Source organism: Zalophus californianus, chromosome 7 (assembly GCF_009762305.2).
Source record: "Zalophus californianus isolate mZalCal1 chromosome 7, mZalCal1.pri.v2, whole genome shotgun sequence".
Lineage (NCBI taxonomy): Eukaryota > Metazoa > Chordata > Mammalia > Carnivora > Otariidae > Zalophus > Zalophus californianus.
In genome coordinates this window covers 14,998,208-15,022,248 of record NC_045601.1, presented here as the reverse complement: position 1 = coordinate 15,022,248, position 24,041 = coordinate 14,998,208, and the positions used below count along the sequence as shown (strand labels likewise).

At 39.5% G+C, this 24,041-nt stretch overlaps 1 protein-coding gene across 1 annotated transcript in view; it reads right to left on the bottom strand.

Moving 5' to 3' along the window:
• The window catches only part of SYNE1 (spectrin repeat containing nuclear envelope protein 1), a 454,337-nt gene that overhangs the window by 12,673 nt on the left and 417,623 nt on the right, over positions 1-24,041 (bottom strand). The window contains 12 exon segments of the mRNA XM_035728590.1: positions 341-469; positions 1,913-2,113; positions 4,530-4,741; positions 5,823-5,949; positions 7,598-7,740; positions 9,310-9,378; positions 11,531-11,864; positions 12,727-12,918; positions 14,326-14,463; positions 14,725-14,907; positions 17,878-18,028; positions 19,686-19,873. Of these exon segments, the coding sequence (XP_035584483.1) occupies positions 341-469; positions 1,913-2,113; positions 4,530-4,741; positions 5,823-5,949; positions 7,598-7,740; positions 9,310-9,378; positions 11,531-11,864; positions 12,727-12,918; positions 14,326-14,463; positions 14,725-14,907; positions 17,878-18,028; positions 19,686-19,873 (2,067 nt within the window).

The window sequence follows — 24,041 nt, the reverse complement described above, 5'->3', positions numbered from 1 at the left end:
TTACTTTATACATAGATGTAACCAATACAGTTTAAATTAAAAATAAGTGCAATTGCCAAAGATCTGCTTTAGTAAAAACAACCTAATTAAGATGAAGAACTAATTAAGATCTCTACAATTGAGAATGACTTTAGAACCAGATTCTAAAGCTGGTAGATGTCATCTTCTATAAGCATGTTTGCCTCACAAAAATCAGAAACTTAACAAATAAAAAAGAGAAAATTAGAGACCAGCATGCAAAAGGTAAAAAAAAAAAAAAAAAATCACCTCCATTCTTTTTCTGTAAATGAAATGGATGACTGCTATGAATAGCCAGGCCGTCAGAGCTCACGCATCTTACCATAAGCTGTTTGTGATGGTCCTGAAGTGTCTCTGCATCCTGGTTAGAATCAATAGGGACAATTTCATTTTTCCTTCTGTCAATGTTCTCCAGCATAAGAAGCAAACCATGACTCATTTCATGGAAATCCTATGAAGAAAAAAAATGGAGTATAAAATCATCATGAATAATATATTCTTCTTTCCCTCACAGCTTAAATTTCCACTCTTTACAATTGCTACCACTGGCAAAGATACGTTGGATTTAAGGTCTTATGCACAACTCCTTCCTGAGAAAGGCACTGGTGCTGTGGCAATTTTCTGAGTTCACATTCTCACCAAAAGCATCTAGTTTGTTATTTGAGGGAGAATTTAGACATAAGGAAAACCTGGCATCAAATACTTAATTTCTAGGGTTACTATACAGTTTGGAAGGAAGCAACTCTTCTCCCTTTTCCCTGTATTCAAACCTTCCCATCTTGTAAGGCCTTAATCTGATCCCTATATCCTTCATTCATCCATTTGTTCATTCATTTATTCAACACGTAGTTACTGAAAATCTCTTACGCACAGGGCTAGGAGGGGGTGAGGGGTGAGACAACAGCTTGCGTACCTGCTTTCAAGGTATTCTTGGGACACATGCAAACCTGGGAAGCAGGTTTACACTGTGCTCAGAATACAATCCGCTCCTCAACAGGACCTACAAGACCCTGCATGATCTGGTTGCTAAGCATCTCCCTGATCTTTCTTATCCCCGCCCCTCTGACTACATTCTGATCCCACTGGCCTCTTTTCTGACCTTAAAGACACTAAGCCCTTTCCTGTTTCTGGGACATCCCATTGGCTCTGTCTGGCAATATTCCTCCAGTGTCAGCTCAAAGATTCATAGAAATTCCCTGACCTCTATCCCAAAGTGGCTTTTCTCAGTTACTCTTATCATCCACACTTGTAAGCATCTTGGTTAAGCAATTACTTGCATTTTTTAATGTATTTATTTGTGTGTGAGAGAGAGAGCACAAGCAGGAGGAATGGCAGGCAGAGGGAGAAGCAGGCTCCCTGCTGAGCAAGAAGCCCAATGCGGGACTTGATCCCAGGACCCTGGGATCATGACCTGAGCTGAAGGCAGATGCCCAATTGACTGAGCCACCCAGGTGTCCAGCAATTACTTGCATTTTTACTGTCTGTCTTCCCCAACAAAAGTAGAGGCTTTGTTGTATCCTGACTGCTCTGCATAATATCTGTCAGAGAGTGGGCACTCATCAAATAATTGTGGTCGAATGGATGAGTAAATATTTGTAATGCTTACTTTCATGTTCAGGAAATGTCTGCCAACGTGCTCAGTAAATATCTGTTGAATGAATGAATGAATGAATGAATGAATGAGTTGGGGCTGAGATAAACTTGTGGGAATAGTCCAGTTAGCTGGATAAAAGACGGGGTCCAGATGTACAGACTCTCCAGTGTAATGAATAGTTTGGGCACAAAGTTATCTCATTCAAATCCTGGCTTTGGGGAGCGACTGCATCCCTCGAAGTGACCTTGGTAAATCAAGTCCCAGACTCAGCTACACTGGAAATGTCTGACTCCCACAAACCTGACACTGCATCAGTGCATCCTGGAGCAGGCCCCGCCACTCTTCCAGCAGTGAGCACACACGGTCCCAGCGCCCGTTCATCTGGGACAAGCGATCTTGCAGATCCTGGCTTTTCTCACTGCCAGGCTGGGTGAACTCGTTGCTGCACAGGTTGATGGAAAGGATGATGGCTTTCCGGTGGTCCACAGCTTTCTGGAGCTCCTATAAAGAGAAAGGAGAGCAACCAAAGAAAGAAAATAATTATAAAAACATTTAGAGCATAGTTTAAGACCTTAGGAAATGCTTCACCCAAATTAAGATCCATTCAGTAAAACTGGCCTTAACCGAATGGCTAGATAAGAGACAGTGATGCACACCACTGAGGGCCACACTGTAGTTAAAGGAAATGGATTCGATGTACACTTGACAACTTGAATAGGTTTTAAAATATGGTGTTAGAGTGAAAGAGTCAGAAACAGAACAATGTGTGTAATATGAGAGCATTTATGTGATTTAAAAGGCACGTGCACACATACAAATCCACATTTTTCATGCACATATGAATGAATACTCATTCAGTATTTAAGAATGGTTGCCACGGGTTTCAGGAATGGAGATTAGAAAACAGTGGTGGAATAGGATAAATAAACAAAATTAAGAGGAACTTTGCAGGAAGCGCTGATGACCCTGTGCACTGAACTAAGGAGTCTGATGAGCTCAACCCACAGCACAGGAGTTCAACAACAATAAAACAAAACAAACCCAGACCTGGCTCTAAGGGTTCTGGGCAGCAGGGGATGTTCTAGTGTAAGAATCTCATCACTAGACCAATGGGACTTAAAGTTGTGTGCAAAAGAATGAAATGGGAAACTTGCTAAGAAGGCAGATTCCCAGGCCTCAGCCTCTAGCTGTTTGGACTTGGTAGGCACAGAGAGTTAGTGGCCCACAAGGGGAGAACCCTGCCAATGTCATAGGCCACATTCTTGTGATGGTGAAGAGAATGGATTGGGTATTTCAACAGCTAACCAATTCACTTTGATTTCACAAAAAACTAGGCAACTTGATTTTTGCTTTATGCATTTCCCACAAATCTAGAACTATTCCAACAACTTGGGCAGCACATGATTATGCATTAATGATTCAATATCTGGGTACTGTTTAAACATCCCCAGATTAGTTCAGGGTCAGTGATCCTGCAAATCACATCTACCCACGCTACATTTTCTTCTAAGTTCTCAACATTTCTGTTATGTCTCCAGCTTGTCTTAATTTTTCACTTTCCAATAGATTCTTAAAATGCAGTAATATAGATTTGACCACAGAGATATTATAAGATCAAGAGATACTGTGGAAAGATCCTTGGTTTTTCCACAGACTTATATTCAGGAAACAGGAAGGACTGGGGAAGGCACACAGAGGGTGGCTTTTTCTTATCACACAGGTTGACTTTCAAGGTCTCCTTTTCCCACCCTAATCTCACTTAGGTCTCAGACTCCGGCCAACATTTGCTTTATCAACTTTTTAAGGAGTTTGGTCATCATACACACTGCCTTACATTTTCCCAGAGAGGAAATAAAATAATTTAAGTACACTAGAGACAAACGCATTTTATAATCCAGATAATATAAATCGCATCTCCCATCTGATGCTTCATCCAGAAATTGATGGGGCTGGTGCAGAGGCTATTCTATAAGAAGAAATCTGAGCAACAGTGGGGAAGACTCATTTCTCTGCAAATTTAAAACAAGCAACAAACAAAACAAGCCACCAAAACATCACCTCAAAATAAATAACATACACAAAACCCGAGAGACACAAATGCAGCACACTTAACCCTTGAGCCTGGAGAGCCTAGGTAGCTCCATTCTGAGGAAGAGCACATCTTGATGTTCTCCAAACAAAATGAAAGGACTGAAGGAGTTATTAAAAACAAACTGGGCTCTCAATCCAGAGTATGCTTACAAAAGTCTCCACAGAGTAATGCATTTCAAGAATTGTGCTAAGGAGGAGTGTTAAGACCTGGAGATGGAGCTAGAGGACATTATCCCATGCGGGCAGACACCCATCCAGGCCAAAATCAAGTGCACATGCCAGGTGTTTTACCATCATTACCCCACAGTTTTATTTTGTTGTATTCATTACACTGCATATTGCTTCTTTTACTACTATAATCTATTTCAGATGTTCTGCTCTTTCCAGAATGTCAAACAATTCCACTACGTCTCTACAAAGTCAGAGAGACACAGTCTTGGAGAGGAAACCTCTCTAGCTCTAGATACAGACTTGCAGGAACCTGGTCATTTCTGCATTTCCCTTAAAAGAGGGTAAACAGGTCCCAGAGGTCCCTGGATGTTTCACAAACTTTTAATATTAGTCATTCCTTAAGAACTAAGTCATTAAATCATATATGATTATTTACACGGGGGCTGGTTCTACGACGTGGTCCATCTTTCTGCCCTTCCAAACCTGTTCTATAAATACTGGTTTGGGACGGTTGGGCATTTGTGTTCATTTCTGTTGACAACTTCCCCGCAGCTGGGTGATAACAGACCAGCTAGAGCTAGTGGTTTCATCGGGCCAGGCAGTCCACGGGGCAGTTCTCTGTCTGGCCCCCGTGGGAAAGGCTGAGGGCAGCTACCTTGAGCTTTTTTATTTGGAGCTCGATAGCCTGGATGTCAGTGCTGAGGTCCAGGTGCCGCAGCTGCTCCAGCTCCTGTTCCATCTCCCCCAGCCACGTCCAGATGTTGTTCAGGTCCGTGTGGAACTGCTGCCACTTCTGGAGGTTCTGTTTCATTCTCAGCTCCTTGCTCAGGGCCTGGGCCTGGATGAGTTCCCACCGGTCAATCACACCTACAGGACCCAACACACACAGATGCGTGAGCTGCGTTTCTCCATGCAGGGTGTTTGGGAGATGCTTCAAAGATACATCGGTGGTTATGTATAAGTAAGAACAGAAAGAAAAGTAATTCTAGCAGGCACTTCTGTTGTTGTCAGTGTAAAAACAAAACAAAAACCAAAACAAAACAGTATAATGGCTGTGTTTATCCTATCCGCATTTTTAATGATAATGGGGTAAAAAAAAAAAAAACAACTACATAGGATTTATACCATAAAGAGCTTTATGAAGTAATAAGCAGTAAAGTGTATGAAGATGATATTCAACTGGTTTCTTTTTGCAACAGAACTTGGAGAGCACATATATAAAATGCCAGATGAGGGGCGCCTGGGTGGCTCTGTCGGTTAAGCGCTGACTCTTGGATTCAGCTCAGGTCATGATCTCAGGGTTGTGAGATTGGGCCCCGTGTTGGGCTCTGTGCTCAGTGTGGAGTCTGCTTGAGATTCTCCCTCTCCCTCTTCCTCTGCCCCTTCCCCCTACTCACATTCTTTCTCTCTCTCTCAAATAAATAAAGCTTTAAAAATAGAATAAAAATAAAAATAAAATAAAATAAAATAAAATAATAAAATAAAATAAAATAAAATAAAATAAAATAAAATAAAATAAAATAAAATAAAATGCCACACAAGAGATGTTAGAGAGAGGGGTGCCTGGGCGGTTAGTCGGTTAAGCGTCTGCCTTCGGCTCAGGTTATGATCCCGGGGTCCTGGGATCAAGCTCTGCATCAGGCTCCCTGCTCAGCAGAGAGCCTGCTTCTCCCTCTCCCTCTGCCTTCCACTCTGCCTACTTGTGTTCTCTCTCTATCTCTGTCAAATAAATAAATAAAATCTTTTAAAAAAAATGTTAGAGAAAGTGCATTCAAATAAACGGGATGCGTTCCCTACCCCCTTCTGTCAGGAGATCATCGTAACGTGGAGGAAAGCTCTCAGGGGAGAATCATGCAGAGCGAATTGAGGGGCACAGGGTAACACAGGGGCAACAAGGTGCTTCAGGATCTTCTATTTCCCTCTTTCCTGACCTGCACTATTCACTCACCAGCTGTTTGGGTTTCCGTTGTATTCAGGTTAACAAAGCCGGGGAAATTCTCTTCTTCCTCCTTCAGTTTGTGTTCTAGTCTCTTCACTGAATCTATACTTCCGCTGCACTCACTCAGCAATTTCATCTGTTGAGACACAGAAAACAGGCCCTTCACAGAATTCTCAGATTCTCACAAGTACACGAGTTTCTGGGGGAAAAGATCTTTCTAGTTCCTTAAAAAGGACAGTGGCTGTGTTTTACTGCTCTGTGGAAAAAAAAAAAGTCTGCTAAAAACAAAAAATCAAGTTCAAAAACACGTTCCTGCGACACAGGACACATTCATACACACGCAGAACAGTGCCTTGAAGATATGCTTCACATACTGGGTTTTGCATGAGAATCCCTCAGAATTTCTTTTACATCTCTGTCTGTTTTAGACTAAAAACCAATCTGGGATTTCAAACTCAGAGCCCTCAGCTGGCAATACAATATATAATTTTTGGCAACTTGCTTCTTCTTTCTTAAACTGAAATGTGGGAACAATAATATTACCACAAATCTCAAAGGAACATTTTTTTTGCATTAAATAATTAAAATACTTAAAAGCAGAAAGTACTATTAAAGCCAGCTGTTTCATAAGAAAATTTAAGCAATGTTTAATAGGTGTTAAGGGAATAAATTCTAACATCAAAGGAAAACCTTCCAACTCCAACTTTAACGTCATGCACAGCAAAGAACTCTTGCTCTAACCATAAAGTTACGTTTCAAAGCCTTTAACAAATCACACTGCTATGACGTTTGACTATTTTTGACTGAGACTGAGTACAATCTCAGTGATGTCAGCATGATCACCATGAAATCTTATTATATTTAAAAAAAATAAGTTTCACTATAATAGAAGTTGGTATAACAGGCCAAACTAAACAGGAAATAAACTCATGATTGATTACTCTTCTGTAATTGTGACATTAATATCAGCATATATAAACTACAACAGTTCTCTTCTCTGGTTTCAAAAATCAGTACATTGGAGTTGTCACTAGACTTAGGGAAATTAATTTTTCTTTCCTTTTACTAGGCAGTCTTTTGGGTGTGAAAAGAAAGTATGAGCCATGGAAGAGATTTACTTTTAAATTCTCTTTCTTAAGTATGTGTAGGAAAATGGGTAGTTCTCCAAGAAAAATTACTTGGTCAGTAACTTGAGCAGAGCAAATAAATTCAGTATATACTTTATTAGGTATGAACTTTGAAAACAGAAGTTAGTAATATATACAATCTTTTGCCATCTGTTCTTCAAATCCCTCTTGTTAGTCAGATTTGTTTTCTCCAGAATGAGCATACTGATAACAGAGGATAAAAATATTCCTAAAGCCAGTAAGTGAATCAATAAACCCCAGGAAAGGGGTTATTGCATGCTTAGTATATTCCGTGTTAGTAATCTATTAGCTAAATCTGCTGCTCCAAGGATAACCTTGGCCCCAAAATTATTAGATGAGTTTGGAAAAATGCCTAATCACTTTTGGGAGCCAAAGCATTTTGTTGCTTTCATTTAAATGGATCTCATGGAGTTCTCCATGTAAAGGAACAGGCTGGTCACTGCAGTAGGTCAGTGCATCTGAGCATGGGCCCGTTTTACTCAAAAGGGAGCCTGCTAGCGCGGCTTCGTTTTGTACACACGAGCCCATGAGCTCAAGGACGGCATGGTGCTTCGATAGCTCAGAGAGCCCTGGGCCGCAGATGGACGGTTATGATTCCCAGGGGCTTGCTGGCATCACAAGGGTCAGGATACTCACATAGCCTCTGTAGCTGGAGTCTAGCTCCGGTCCCGTGGGAGTTTTGCTGCGGATAATATTTTCAGTTTGCTGCATCTGAAAACGGCTCTCATCCAGGGCTTTGTCCAGTTGTCGGATCTGCGACTCGAAGGCACTGGGAGCTCCTACAGTGTCAACCACAAGAACCTTTAACACGCTTGACATTCAAGGAGAAGTCTGAGAAATTACTTTGGCTAAGGCGGTACAGAAAGGGAGTATGTGTGCGTCATTACAAAGCAAATTTAGTACTAACGTGCTGGTGAGTTAGAAGTTCAAAGACCAGACCAATCAATGAATGTGGTTGGCTCAGAGTCCTAGCAGGCCAGATACTGAAAAAGGGCTCTGCAGGGGGCTCTAACAGACTGTGTGTCTGCTCTGCTTCCAGCTGATTCCCTGAAAACCTACATGTTGTAAGCTGTGGGAGGCCTCTCCAAAAGGTTAGGGTGGTGCCTTTTGCTGCCCCCAAACCAAGATACAGCTATTTCTCATATTCCCTCTGTAGGCACTTATCAAGCAGAAAAAGATATAACCCTCTGTTTTCCTTCTGCATCTCAACAGAAGGTAGTGCTCATAGAAGACAGTCACCCTGGGCTGCATCATTCGCTTAAGCTATGACTTCAAGTTAACCAAGAAGAGACTAGTTCAGGTTACATATGGGTGGAGACACCAAACTACCAATGGCTTGCTTTTGTTTAAAACCCAAACCAAAACCAGGAAAAGGTAAGATTTTAGCATTTGCATCTAAGCGTGCTCTTAGAGCCTGGAACTCCTGGCTCATCGCCTTTCAAAGTATGATGTGTGTGTGTGCGCAAAATGTGTATGCACGTGCGTGTGTTATGGTTTTTGAACTGAACATTGATTGTCAGAGTGAAGCTAATGCAGGGTGAAAGCAGAACATATATTAGTAAGCTTTATTAATTTTTTTTGAAAAAAGGCCTTCTAAATACACCTGGAAGAGGTCTCTCACTGGGTATCACTGAGGAAGTCACCATTTCAGTAATGCTACTTGGCTTCAAAAACTAGTGTAAACTTATACCCTTACAATTCAGTTTTGCATCGTTGTGTTCAAACCCTATTCTCTCCACCTTCCCCCAAAATGCTCAGCTATGCTGACCTATAGTTTATCTAGTGCAACATTAAACAAAACTGGTTCCATTTTCCTTTCTTTATTTTATGGGGTAAGACTTATTAAGGTCAATTACAATTTTTTTTAGAGCCAGACATCTGGTCTCACCCCTGATCTTATATGTGGCCCTTGAGACCAGGAGGATGAATGGTGGGCTTGAGGTCACGTGTGCGGGCCGGGAGCCCTGAGCCCCGACTGCCGAGGTGCAGGTAAGTCTATGGATCCTTCAAGTCACGAAATCAGCACGGCTACCCTCGAGCAGGGCACAGATGCTGAAGACTAGCACTTCCATCTCCCATTTTCATCACAGGTCTATACCTAATGAGACCCATTCCCATTTAACAAGATGAGAAGTCGTTTCACTGAAACTTGATTACTAAAATCTTATTCTTGGTGTTGATCAACAGAATGGGGTTTTGTTTGTCTGTTTCTACTGCAGCAGCAAGAGAAGGAGGTGGTTCCTTAACATGCTGGTGCCACAGAGCTGTGAGAGGGACAGCAGATGTGCTGAGAGAGGAGGCTTGTTACAGGTCAGGGGGGGAGGCTTGCTTTGGCATTTTGTGCCTACCAGAGGTATTTCTGATTGCACTTTCTGTGAGTTTTACATAGGCCTCAGGACTTTCGGGGATCATTACATCTGCAAAAAGAGCACAGTCTAAGTTGACAGCTAGATTCCTTGTGGCGGGAATTAACTTTCCTAGGGAAAAAAAGGTTAGTCACTCTAGACAGACAGAGGAGTGTGAGCGTGCTCACAGAAGGTTTCCTGAAATAAACCATCAGAGCTCACACTGAGAATGTTTTATGAGCCAAGCACCATTCTAAGCACCCATTTATCTTTGAAGAAACCCTACAGGGTGCATGGAAGTCTTATTCCCATTTTATTGATAAGAAAGCTGAGATCCAGAGGAATTAAATGACCTATCCAAGTTTCAACAGGTAGTAATTGGCAGAACTGAGATTTCAATCCAGACAGATTCTAGAGCAGCAGATTTCCGTCCAGTAGAAATAAAGTGAGCTACATATGTCATTTTAGTGGTTCTAAGAGCCACATTAAGAAAAGTAACAAGAAACAGATGAAAATAATTTTAGTGCTTTACTTTGCTAAACCAATATATCTGAATTATGACGTGTAATCACCATAAATATTATTACTGTTTTACATTCTTTCTTTGTGCTAAGTCTTCAAAACTTGTGAATTCACATAAGTGCATTTGACACAGCAAATCTCAATTTTGCAAGGTCACGTTTCAGGGCTCGATATGTTCAGTCACATGTGGCTTAATGGCTACATACTGGAGAGCACTGCGATAGATAAGAAATGCCTATTGGGCTCTGCTGTAAAAACAAAATAAAAATGAGGGAAATCTTTTCTTTTTAGACAGTGTCATACCCTTGGGAATCCAAATGTGAACCATCAGAGACAAGCAGAGACGCCCTTTTGGAGAATGTGTGAGACACATTTACAAGTGCTGCGACTTGGCCTTTGATTCTTTCTTCTATTTTTACTCACCTTCCTACAGTGTTCCTCTTTTTCTGTCCACCCCTTCACTACAGTTTCGTCTTTCTTGTTTGGCTTTATACATTTTTCTCGGGTGATTTCCTCCCTTCCCTCATGGACAATTACCATGTATATGTGGATAGCCACCTAATCTGCATTTCTAGTTCTAGAACTTCAGACCCATGCAACTGCTGCTGGGTATTCCATTTATATATTCTACAGTATCTCGAATTCACAACTGAATCATTACCTCCCCCCTTCTTGCTGCCCTGCCCCCTGGCCCACAGACACCCACAACATTCTCTCCCTCTTGTGGTCCTCAGGGCCTCAGGCTACCTGTACCTTTCACCAAGATACCCAAGTCTGAAAGTCAGCTCAATCCCAGTTCAATCAACCATCACTTAAGGAGGAGGCTTGTCACGATTTGTCACTTCTCTTCCATTCTCTCTATCCCCCAGTGTTGTTCCTTAGTTCAGGCCACCATCATCTCTCTATCCTTGATCATAAAATGTTTCCATCTGAGCTTTTCTCCAATGTCATACCTTCCATAAAGTATTGAGACAGGTTCTGTGAAAGTATGTATCTGATCATGTTACCTCCTGCTTAGAGATCAGCAGTGGTGCCCCAGCACCTTCAGGAGAGAATACCCTTCCATGGCAAGTAGGCTGCTATTTGACCAGGTCCTGGTTTGCCTTTCCATCTCCTCTTTGTCCACTCTGTGTCTCTCAGTCTATAGCCTTGTCATTCTGGATGAACTTCGGGTGACCAAAAGCTCTGTGGCTGATCATCAAGCTGGGTGGGCACCCTCTCCTCTCTTCCTCTCAACTTCACCGTGTCTATCTAACTGACTCCCATTTATCCTTTGGGTCTCAGCTCAAGAGTCTTTTCCCTAAAACCTTTCCTCAAAGCTCTGGTTAGTCACCCTTGGCTGTGTTTCTGTACCACCCCATGTACATTACATTGTAGCACCAACGTTTCACACAGCTGTTGCTTATCTGTCTGTGTTCCACAGTAGAGTATAAGTTCTTTGAGAACAAAAGGAACCAAGTGTTCCTAATACTTACACAGTGCTTGTCCCACAGTAAGAATGTAAGTCTATGTGGGATAAACCAATGGTCATGCCAATTTTTGGATTTGATAATCACATTAATACCCAATTATTCTATTATGTGCAATTTATTCTAATGGAGAAAGAAAGAAGAGGATTCTGTTTAGTTTACACATTTCAAATACAATATTCAGTCCTTTTTATTTTCTTTCAAGTTGGCCTATTGGAAAAGCCCTTTCCTACCTGATAAGCCAACAGCTCCGCTGAGGTAGAAATCTTTATCATCCTGACCCTCTTCATCCTCAGAGGGCAGAGTTCTGGACACAGCGGACTCCAGGTCACGACTGAGGTCATAGTCATGGTCCCACTCCAGGGGGATGGAGTCCACACTGGCAGGGGTGTCTCGTCCAGACCGCTCGCTCCGCAGGGGCTGGGCGAGTGAGAGGGAGGGGTTGGAGGAAGGCTGGGGGGAAAGCACGCCGTCCACAGAGGTGTCACGCCAGTGGAGGTCCGAGAGAGCTGCAGAGTCATCCAGCTCCAGCTCCCGGTCAGAGAGGTCATGCTCATCATCCGGGAGCTAGAAATGTAGTCAAGCCAACTCCATCACCTCAGTGGTCAGATGCTGCCCTTACCACTTCTTGCTCTGCCTCTCACCAAATCTCAGTGTTTGAGCTTATCTGGGCCGTATTCCTACCTCAGTGGGGGAAATCTATAACTTCCTATCATCAAATAAGTAGGAATCCTCTGATCACTTTTAAAAAATGTCTTATAATCTACCAAAGCTCCAGGTTTTATCACTGGTGAAACGGAAAGAATATTAAAACATACTTCAAATAGTTAGATAAAAGAAGATGGCAGCCTAGTAGTGTGCCTGCAATACAATAGTTACACAATGGCAGATTTCAGGAACAAAAGGGGGTTACTAATAAAACTTTACCTGGTCCTTTTTTACCTTATATCCCAGAAGCAAGATATATTTTATCACAGAATATTCCAAATATTCTAATAACATTTTGTGACGTGACTGTGGTAGCAATTAGGAAAGTGGAAGAGAAAAAAAAATTCAACTAAACAAATTCACCAACTGAGCAACTGTTTGCATTGCTCACTTTCATCTCCTTATTTCTTCTAGAAGTGTCTTTATCTCCCATAGAAGATATGTGCCAGTACTCTCTAAGGTTTTTACATGTATATTAATTGTTTCATACCCGAAGCAATCCTGTCTACAAGGTAGGTAGTAGTATTAAACCAGTGTCACAGTTGAGGACATCAAGGCAAGAGATGTGAAGTAACATGCCCAAGGTTATGTAGCCAACACATGTCAGAGCTCAGATTGGAACCCACTGTCCAATGCTACCTAACCCCACGTAACTAATTCTCTTTAGACATAGTAACAATGAAAAAACAAACAAACAAACAAAAAACACCAGATCACATACAGGCAGGCGAATCAGTTTCTTATGATATCTTTCCACGCGCCCGAAGACCTCCTGACAGTAACGCCGGAGTTCATCCAGTTCTTCCTCGATGACGGCCGCATCCAAAGGCTCACTCTTTTCTATAAGCTGTTCTCCTTGGGCAATTATCTGCTCAATCTTATTGTGGTTCAGTGAAATCTCCTGCTGGAAGGCCTGGAGAACACAAATCTTGTGTAATTTTTTTATTGTTCACAGTGACATGAAATAATTATAAGATATATACTTAGAAAAACCATGCAGGGGATATTGAATTTACCATATACAGTGACAAGCCAAGAAGCTATTACTTTCTAAAGTCAAACATAAAAATTTTAAATCAGAACAGGAGTCAGAAATGGAATCGTCAGAATTCCATGACCAGAAAGGCGCCTTTGGCTAATGAAATTTACCGCCACAGACAGTGTGGGTAGAGAATCACAGGAAAAACATTTAAACCCATCATAAAGTTGATAGCACTGGTTATCCCTAATGAAAAGCAATGGTAAGCAATATAATGCCACTGAAATAAATTTAACATTTTAGAGAGTTAATTAAATATTTTAATTTTAGATTTTCTGATGATATGTCAAACATGACTAAGAGAAACCGTCCAAATGATAATGTCACAAATTCTTCTCAGATGATTCTTTTATTGGTTCAGGACATGATCAGAAAAGATTATAATTATCTGAAAAACAAGGAATTCTGGGGGATTATTTAGACTCATTCTATAAAGTTGAAAAGAGTTAAGCTAGTGGGGACAGATTTCAGGGACAAATTTTAATTCAACATAAGAATAAACCCTGGAATAGTTGAAATTACCCACTAAGGAAAAGGCTGCTGGGAGAAGGGAGCATGGTGGTAAGCTCTGTGACCCTTCCTGAGTCTAAAAAGAGTCAACTACCACTTGGTAGAAATTTCCCGTTGAAGGTTTTAAATATTGGTTTGTCTGTGAAATGACTCGGAAGAGTCCGTGGGGAAGGGGTGGGGCTCACTATCAGGGCTTGCTACTTTCCGATTTTTTCATCCTGAGAATCTATGAGAATCTATGATTTTTTTCATCCTGAGAATTTATTCTCGCATAATACTCAACTTGTTAAAACGCTCTTCCTTTTAGGGACTCCTTATATCTAATGCGTATCACTATTCAAATTTTTAATTAGCCACTGTGTTGGAACTGCATGGTGAAACATATCAAATATGCTTAAAAATTAACTTGGCATCTAAGGCTATGGAATATGTGGAATGAAATCCCAACATGAGCAAGTTGGAACATGGAAGTCAAATGAACTATTTGAAGGTGCTAGAAAGAAAGCAGAAAAAAAAAAAAACCCAGCCAAAAAACAAGATTCCTAACACCCTGGCAATGAAGTTAATAATGAAAAGTATATAGACTAATGGTAGTTATCTTTGGGTAATGTTCTTTATTTCATTTTTAATACATTTTGTATTTTCTGAATTTTTTTTAATCGAGAACTAATTTTTTCAAATGAGTTCTTTATTATGTTCTTTACAAAAGGATCTACACATCTCTTCCTCTTCGCATCTTCCTCGCAATTTGAAAAATCACTACTATCTTACCTTGAGTTGCTTTATTTTAGCTTGAACGTCACACTCAGAAAAATGCTCAATATTAGTGAGCTGTAGATCCATCTCTGTGAGCCACACCAGAATGCTGTCCCGAGCAGTCTCAAATTCCTCACGCTGGCCAATGAAATGCTGGATGTGAAAAGAAAATGATAAAAAACTAAAATCCACATGCACATACGGAGATGACGCTACCAATTCCAACGTTCTTCTGGAAAGTCACTTTCTCAACACACAATGAGAACTCTGTAATCCTTTACCATATAAATGACCCTAAAAACCACTCTTGCCATCCCAATCTTATAAACGTCACTGAGATCGCGTCTGAATAGGTTCGCATGGCCCAATCCCGTCCTCTGGGTCTCTAAGTGACAGGGGAGGCCAAAGAAAGACCTTGAGTCTGCGCAAGATGGAGGTGACACGCTTTTGCAGGTTGTCCCATCTCTGGTTGCCTTCGTGAACCATCTGCTTCAGGCTACAGGTGGAATCGGTGCGGTTCTCTCTGGCCAGGCGACGGTACTGCTTGTTGATCAGCTCCAGCTGGGTGAGGCTCTCGTGCACCTGTCGCTGGAAAGCCTAAGACCACAGAGAAGCATGTCAGTGAGGGGACCAGTGAAGGGCTCTCAGCAAGGGCACTGGCCTCATCCTGCAGTGAGAGGGAAAGGACAATTTCTAAGGAGGGTTTACTTCCCCTTATTGAACCAGATTAATGGATCAGCGTGGCTAAAGGACAGGGCGTAGATCAAACAAAAATATGAGAGAAATTGGTAAATAGGAATAACTATATATATATATATACACACAAATACATATACATGTATAATATACACATGTTCCTATGTTATAGTTTTCAAAATACTGAACGGTCCGAAAAAAATTTCCCAGGAAACAAACTGATTACACAAATATTTATGTGTGCTGAAATGTGAGTCTGAAAGGTTCAAAAATTTCTGATGTCAATACTGAGAAAAGAACTATCTGTGAAAGATGTAACCTCCTAAAAATCCAGAAACTTCTTTAATTCTGATGTCCATTAAAATAATTAAACCCCCTTTTTGCAGAAGTTGTCTAAATGCAAGCTGTTATTAACTTTTAAGAAAAGCGATTTAGTAAAATACAAGTAACCTTAAATAGAGGAAAGTTCGGAACACACTCTGTTTCTTTTTTGTTGTTCCTATGAATTACTCAGTTTTTACAAAACATTTTAGAGCTGATGCACCAGCTTACATGGTAGTGTCTATTTATTTATTTTTCTTTTGCAATCTTTTATTTCTACCATGTTCTATCAATCGTCCTCCATTCTTGGCCCAGGTCACATACTTTGGGCAAATTTCATGACTATACCATCACTTTTATTTATTTATTTATTTATTTTTTAAAGATTTAATTTATTTATTTGAGAGAGCGAGAATGAGAGAGAGAGAGAGAGCACATGAGAGGGGGGAGGGTCAGAGGGAGAAGCAGACTCCCTGCTGAGCAGGGAGCCCGATGCGGGACTCGATCCTGGGACTCCAGGATCATGACCTGAGCCGAAGGCAGTCGCTTAACCAACTGAGCCACCCAGGCGCCCACTATACCATCACTTTTAATGATGAATAGTTTTTAAATGACTAAAACATAGTCCAATTCACTTGTATCTATTTATTTTTAAGGTTACCCTATGTACACTTTCGAGTTTCTGAAGTAAAATACTCTTCTTTCTCTCTGCAATATAGCATAGTCCTACTGTAAGAATCATTTAGCCAAAATAAAATGAAGTTTTTTTCAAACTCATGTATATGATTTATGACTGACATTGATCCTGACATTGGACAGAAAATTGTACTATCAAGTGATCTGTACTCATCTAAATCACAAAATTCCGCTTCCTTTGGTTCAATCCATTGTTTACTTGCTACCACATCTGTGCCTCTGATATGGCTTTCCTTCTGAGAGTTGCTTTAAGAGACTTTGTCTTAGTAAGTCTAATCTCCTATTCTATAAGACAATTTAAATTACTCCCCAGAAAATGAAGCAGTAAGAGAAGTTCAGCTTTGCCATTACTGGGAGTCACGGAATATGTTTTTCCACTGGAGTGATGGCAGGCACCCCGGGGTGGGTACCCAGATCCATCCCAAATTTTCATGCATTTGAACAGGAAAAGACTGTCCTCAAACAACAGTTGGTGGTTTTTTTAAAATTTATTTGTTTCTTAAGAAAGAACATTAGTTATTATAGAAGCTAACCATATGGCTAACTTTTGCCATAAAATCTGAGAGTCTAAAATAGCATCAAAAAGGACCGTACACAATCTGCTTTGTAGTATAAGCCAATTATAGAAGGTTTAACCTTTATGAAGCAGAGCACAGTGAGATGGAGTACATGAATACCTCACTGGCACTGGTTCACGCCGGCAGGACCTGAACTCTACTATACGGCCCACTGTGGCTTTTCATGAGAAATTTTCTATGGGAAAACATTTTAGATACGAACTTATTTTCCTGGAATTTGGTGGTAGAGTTATGCATAAATCCATACTCGGACATCAGAATAACTCTTATTTACTTTACATAGCATTTGAGCTTTTTAATAAATTGGTATAGTTGCTCACCTAGGACTCCTTGATTTTAAATCCCACAAGCACAAAAACCAAACTTTGTATTTACTCTAATAGAGCTTCAGTAAATGCCACATAAACTGACATTACAAGGTAAAAATAAATTCAGTTGGATTTGGTTGGGAATTTAGTCTTATTTTTAAGCATCTCAGGGGTCTCGGGGCAGAATTAGCAACCAAGAATGATTTTTGTTAAGATACATGCATCGGGACTTTGCTGTCAATATCTCTGGGTACATATCTGCCTGTCAGGGGGAACTAATGGAAAAAGAAACTTCAAATGAAAACATGGTGACCTTTAGGCTATGTCAGGTCCTCCGTGAAAATGAGCGTGTTAGGGTTGTATCATCCTGCGGGGAAAGAGCGGACTCAGGATCGCACAAGCAGGCCAGACACTGGAGTTGGTGCAGCTATTTTTTGTCCCTGTAACTGAAAAGTCTTGGCGACTCAAGAATGGCACTGCTCTTCATTATTAATTAGAAGTGACTTATGATTAAAGTGTTATTTAATTCTGGAGCCAACTCTACTTTATCAATGATGTAAAAATATATATACCTATTCTCTAATTAGATAAAATAAAGATCAAGAAAATATATTTGGAAGAGAGATTTTGATAGCATGAAAGATCATATTTTCATCTTAGATAGTTGATGGTAAAGAATTATGAAGTTAAAAAAATGCCAACATTTTTGGGGAATATTGAGTTGTGCTTTGTAAGAGAATTTCTTGCCAATATGACTTTATTTGTAATTCTTGAGAATCTTAACATAAAAACCTCTTTCCACCTCCTTCTTTGCCTACCTGTGAGGCAGTAATAAAGATGACCACAAAGTCACCACCCAACGGTTTCAACAAATACTGTGCAAGTGAACAGTCATTTTGTCCTGAGACACCATTAACTGGCTATGCTCATAGCAAACTAAGGATCAAATATTTGGAATTATAAGTCACCTCAAATTTCTTTAGTTCTTCCTTGGCAACTGTATAGAGCACCCCGGAAGAGCTGGGGAAGGCAGCTGTCCTTTCTGAAATCTTGAGCCAATCTTCAAAACGAGAATAATCATCCAGAAACTTCTGCCACAACCGCCACGTCTCTTCAATTCTGAGACAGAAAATGAAAAAAAAAAAAAAGCAGGATCCGATTGTTTGAGACTGTTTATGCTCCAGAACCCTGATGCCTGCAACGGGATTAAGAGTGCCCAAACAAGCAACTGTTGTGCCAAACAGTGTGTCATCAGCCAAGTGTGAGCACAGTGATAAAGAGACAACTGTCTGGGCTAAAATGAAACAGCTGTGAGTTTTGGGGTTTTGTTTGTTTGCTCTTGGTTTTTGGAATAAGTCAAATTGTGTATTACAAACACAACTGTTCTATAACGTGAACTGTTCTGTACATGTGGGAGGGAGCTCAGAAGCGCAACGCCGGGTTTGGGGGGCACACTCATGCCTCGGTTCCACTGAAATAAAATGAAGGTCTCAAGATGCATGGAAGTCCAACATCAAATTCACCCTCATCAAAATTAACCTATCACAGGAAGACAAATATTAACCTTTCAAGAGTTCTCCAAACACTACAAAGGATTGTATGCTGTAAATAGTTATGATTATTTTCTAACCCATCACTATTTTTTATGTCTTGAATTTCAAAGCGTTTTTCTAAACGACGATAAGGTTTTTATTATTTCATTTTAAATAAAATAATATTACTTTTCACTCCGCTAATTCTATAACAATATACTTATTCAGCAAGGGCATATTCTTATTTTTCTGAATTATATTTAAACTGTTAGGTCAGGTATAGTTGTTTCATACATTATAGTATATTATATTTGTATACAGTATATTGATATACAGTAGCCTCCCCCATCTGTGAGGGATCTGTTCCAAGATTCCCAGTAGGTGCCTGAAACTGCGGAGAGTATTGAACCCCTGTATATACTGTTTTATCCTAGACATAGGTATGATAAAGTTTAATTTACAAATTAAGCACAGTAGGAGATTAACAATAATAACCAATAATAAAATAGAACAATTATAAGAGTATACGGTAATAAAACTTATATGAATGTGGTCTCTCTAAAATGTCTTACTGTACTGCATTCACCCTTCTTTTTAAAATGTTTTTATTTTAAAAAAAATTTTTAAAGATTTTATTTCTTTATTTGAGAGAGAGAGAGAGCACAAGCAGGGGGAGTGGCAGGCAGAGGGAGAGGGAGAAGCAGACTCCCCGTGGAGCAGGGAGCCCGACAACAGGCCGTCGAACTCCTTCCCAGGACCCTGCGATCATGGCCTGAGCCCAAGGCACATGCTTACCTGACTGAGCCCCCCCGCTGCCCATGCATTCGCCTTTCTTGTGATGATGTGAGATGATCAAATGCCTACGTGATGGATGATATTACATGAATGATGTAGGTGTGTGACTAGTGTTGGGCCACTGTGGACCTTCTGACCGTACATCAGAAGGCGGATCCTCTGTTTTCTGGATCCTGCTTGACCGTGGGTAACTGACACCGTGGAAAGAGAAAACATGGATATGGTGGGGGCGGGGGGGAGCTACTGTATGACCTTTATGCTTACTTATTTTCCCAACTAAATGTAGATGGCGGCAAGTTTGGGACACCAATGCTCCTTTTGGACACTGCAACCAAAAGGAAATAGTAAACAGTGGATGCTCTGGGTAGCAGTTGTTTTTTTGTTTTTTTTTTCTTTCTCTCTCTTTTGGGCCCTTCCTCTTTCCCAGCTCTTTGAACCTCGCCGCTTACTTGAGTCTTCTTTCCATGGACATGGCACAGATATTTCTCCACCGCCGGTCCAGGTTTCGTGTTGCCTGCTGGATGGAGTCACACTCCGCATCTGTGGCGCAGGCGTCGCAGTCATGCAGCAGGACCTCACACAGGTTGAGGACGGAGGCCACGCCCGTGCTGTGTTTCTCGATGTCTCTCTGAAGCTCCTGTGGGGAATGAGACATGCTTTATTCAAATATTTGGATGCAGATAAGAGAAACTGCAACAGGCTTCGCTGACTGAGAAATGGTGAGGCAAACCCTTGACAAGTATCTCCTTTCCTTGAATGCATGAGGTTTCTTCAACGCCATTTATGAAATATGGCAAGCTCAAAAACGGGAGAAAATGAAGCTAGAGATATTTTGGCTATGTGAGCAATGCCAAAATATAAATGGAACAAATGAAATACACTACATTAATTACTTTAAGAGTAAAATTAGCTTTTGTAGTGGTTGAGGAATAAATCTTGCCCCAGACTCTACTTTATAGATATATCACTTCCATTTTGATCCACTGATCAATCAGTCAAAGGAATACATGTGCTCTTGTTAATAGCTGGCACTTAAAAACTGGGATTTCATTTCCAAACTTCTGCAAACTGTTTAAACAGTTAATTCTGCCATCATTAAAAAGTACCAGGGTTTAAAAGACCTAGGTTCTCTATCATATGTGACATCATAACATCAACAGCTTCCCCAGTGAGCAATTTTAAAGGTATGACAGAAATAGAGAGATGATGATGATAAATAAGGCACTGAATTTCCCCAGTATCACACCATGTAGTCTTTATATTAACTGCATAAAATGTAAATGCAAAATGTACGTTATTTTTTCTTTTGAGCTTTTAACTCAATTTGTTCAAGGAATTCCATTATTAAGAGAGGCTACTGGTATTTTTCTTGCCCTATTCATCAAGGTCCTTAATGTATTTTCCTTGTCTTTAAAACAATTCTTGGATGTGCCTAGCTTTTCTCTTGTTCTAAAGATAATTCCTCAACTGACTCAAATAGCTGAAATTTATATTTTTGTGTGTGTATTCTTCCTCCTATTTTTCTCTTTAACATGTTTCAATGTCTTCCATGCAAACATCCGCTTATTGTCAAATGCAATAAGTATCTTTGATTAATATTTGGAGATTTTATGAAATAGACAAAAGAGGATAGATTCTATAAAAAATATTTCCATTTCACTAAACAGTCCTTTCATATCTCTTGTGTAACCTCTTTCAGTTATGTGGAAGTTATCACAAGAACTGCTGGTCTAAAAAATATAAAATTGAACTCAATATTTGCTCAAAGATGAAGACAGAGACATCTGTGAATGAGATTGCTAAGTAAATTCTAGGTCTTAAAGTGCCTTTTGTACAAGGATATACATTTGGAAGTAGTGTTAGGTACATGAACGTAATGCATTTTAAAAAGTTATAGCATTTTGATTTAAGTTTCCCCAAGTACTCAAAAGGTTTTCTTCCAGCTTTATTGAAATATAATTGACATATAACAACACTGCATAAGTTTAAGATGAACAATGTGATGATCTGATGTATGCATATATTGTGAAATGATTACCACAATAAGTTTAACATCACCTCACATAGTTACAATATGCGTGTGTGTGTGTGTGTGTGTGTGTGTGTGTGTGTGTGTGTGTGGAGATCTACTCTCTTAGCAACTTTCAAATATGCAACACAGTATCATTAACTATAGTTACCGTCCTGAAGATTACATTTCTAGAACATGTTCACCTTAGATCTACTCTCTTAGCAACTTTCAAATATGCAACACAGTATCATTAACTATAGTCACCATGCTGAACATTACATTTCTAGAACATGTTCACCTTATACCGGGAAGTTTGTTACCCTCTGACTACCTTCATCCATTTCCCTCACCATCACCCCCATCTCTGGCAAACACTCATCTACTCTCTGTTTCTAAGAGTTCAGTTTTTTTTAGAGTCCACACAGAAGTGAGATCATACAACATTTGTCTTTGTCTGTCTTATTTCACTTAGCATAATGACTTTAAGTTTCATCCATTTTGTTGGAAATGGCAGTATTTCCTTTCTTATGGCTGAATAATATTCCACTGTGTATATATACCACATTTTCTTTATCCTTTTATCTACTGATGGATACTCAGGTTGTTTCAATGAATTCACTGTTGTAAATAATGCTTCAGTGAACGTGGGGGGTGGAGATACCTCTTCAAGATAGTCATTTCATTTTTTTTCTGAAACCTACCCAGAAGTGGAAATCCTGGATCATATGGTATTTCTATTTTTAATTTTTTGAGAAACATCCATAATGTTTTCCATAGTGATGATACCAATTTACATTCTCACCAATAGTGCATGAGGGTTCTGTTTTCTCTACATCCTTGCCAGTACTTGTTACCTTTTGTCTTTTTTGGTAATAGCCATTCTAACATGTGTGAGGTCTTATCTCATTGTGGTTTTGATTTGCATTTCCATCATGATTAGTAAGGTTGAGCATCTTTTCATGCACCTCTTGGCAATTTTAATATCTCCTTTGGAAAAATGTCTACTCAGGTCTCTTTCCCATTCTTTCAATTGGATTATTTGGGTTTTTTTTTTTTGCTATTGAGTGGTAGGAGTTACTTATATATTTTAGATATTAACCCTATCAGATATGTGGTTTGCAAATATTTTCTCCCATTCCAGAGGTTGCCTTTTCATTTGGTTGATCATTACTTTTGCTTTGCAGAAGCTTTTTAGTTTCATTTAATCCAACTTGTTTAGTTTTGGTTTTGGTGGTTGTACTTTTGGTGTTATATCTAAAAAATCATTGCCAAGCTTTTTCCCTACATTTTCTTCTAGGAGTTTTATGATTTCAGGTCTTATATTTAAGCCTTTAATATATTATTTTGAGTTAATTTTTGTAAGTGTTGTAAAATAGGGGGCCAGTTTCACTCTTTTGCATGTGAATGTCCAGTTTTTCCAACATCATTTTTTGAAGAGACTATCCTCTCCCCAGTGGATAGTCTTGGCTGCCCTGTCAAATATTAGTTGACCATATGTGCATGGGTGTATTTCTGGGCTCTCATTCTGTTCCGCTGGTCTATGTGTCTGTTTTTATATCAGCATCATACAGTTTTGATTACTACAGCTTTGTATCATAGTTTGAAATCAAGAAGTGTGATACCTCCAGCTTTGTTCTTTCTCAGGATTGCTTCAGCTATTTGGGGTCTTTTGTGGTTCCACACAAATTTTAGAATTGTTTTTCTGTATCTGTAAAAAGTGCCATTGAAATCTTGACAGGGATTCTATTGAATCTATGGATAGCTTTGGTTGTATGTTCATTTTAACAATATTAATTCTTCCAATCTATAAATGTGGGATATCATTCCATTTGTGTCTTCTTCTTTCATCTGAGTCTTATAGTTTTCAGTGTAGACATCTTTCAGTTCCTTGGTTAAATTTATTCCTAAGTATTTTGTTGTTTTTGATGTTATTCTAAAGGAATTGTGTTTTTTTTTCAGATAGTTCATTGTTAGTGTATAGAAATGCAACTGGTTTTTGTATGTTAGTATTTTTATCCTGCAACTTTACTGAATTTATAAGTTCTAACAGTTTTTTGGTGGAATCTTTAGGGTTTTCTATATGTAAGATCATGTCATCTACAAACAAAGAATTTTATATCATACTTTCTGATTTAGATGACCTTTATTTTTTTCTTGCCTGATTACTCTTTAGTAGGATTTTGAATATTATGCTGAATAGGCCTGGTGAGAGTGGGCATCCTTGTCTTGTTTTAAATCTTAGAGGAGAAGCTTTCAGCTTTTCACCATTGAGTATGATGTCACATAACCTTTATTATGTTGGGGACATTTCTTTTATATACCCCCTTGGTTGAGAGTTTTTATCCTTTGAATTTTGTGAAATGTTTTTTTCTGTATCTACTAAGATGATATTATTTTTATATTTCATTCTAGTAATGTAATATATCATATTTATTTTTATATGCATATGTTGAACCATTCTTGCATGCCAGGGATGAATCCAACTAAATCATGGTGTATGATTCTTTTAAAAATGTGCTGTTGAATTTGGTTTCCTAGTAGTCTATTGAGAATTTCTGCATCTATATTGATCATGAGTATCGGCCTATAGTTTTCTCCTCTTGTGATGTCCTTACCTGGCTTTGGTATTTCTCGCCTTATAAAATGAGTTTGAGAGTGCTTCCTTCTCCTCAATTTTTTGGAAGAGTGAGAGTTGGCTTTAAATGGTAGATTTCACCTGTGAAACTATCTGGTCTTGGACTTTTATTTGTTGGGAGGGTTTTGATTACTGATTCAGCCTCTTTACTCATTATTG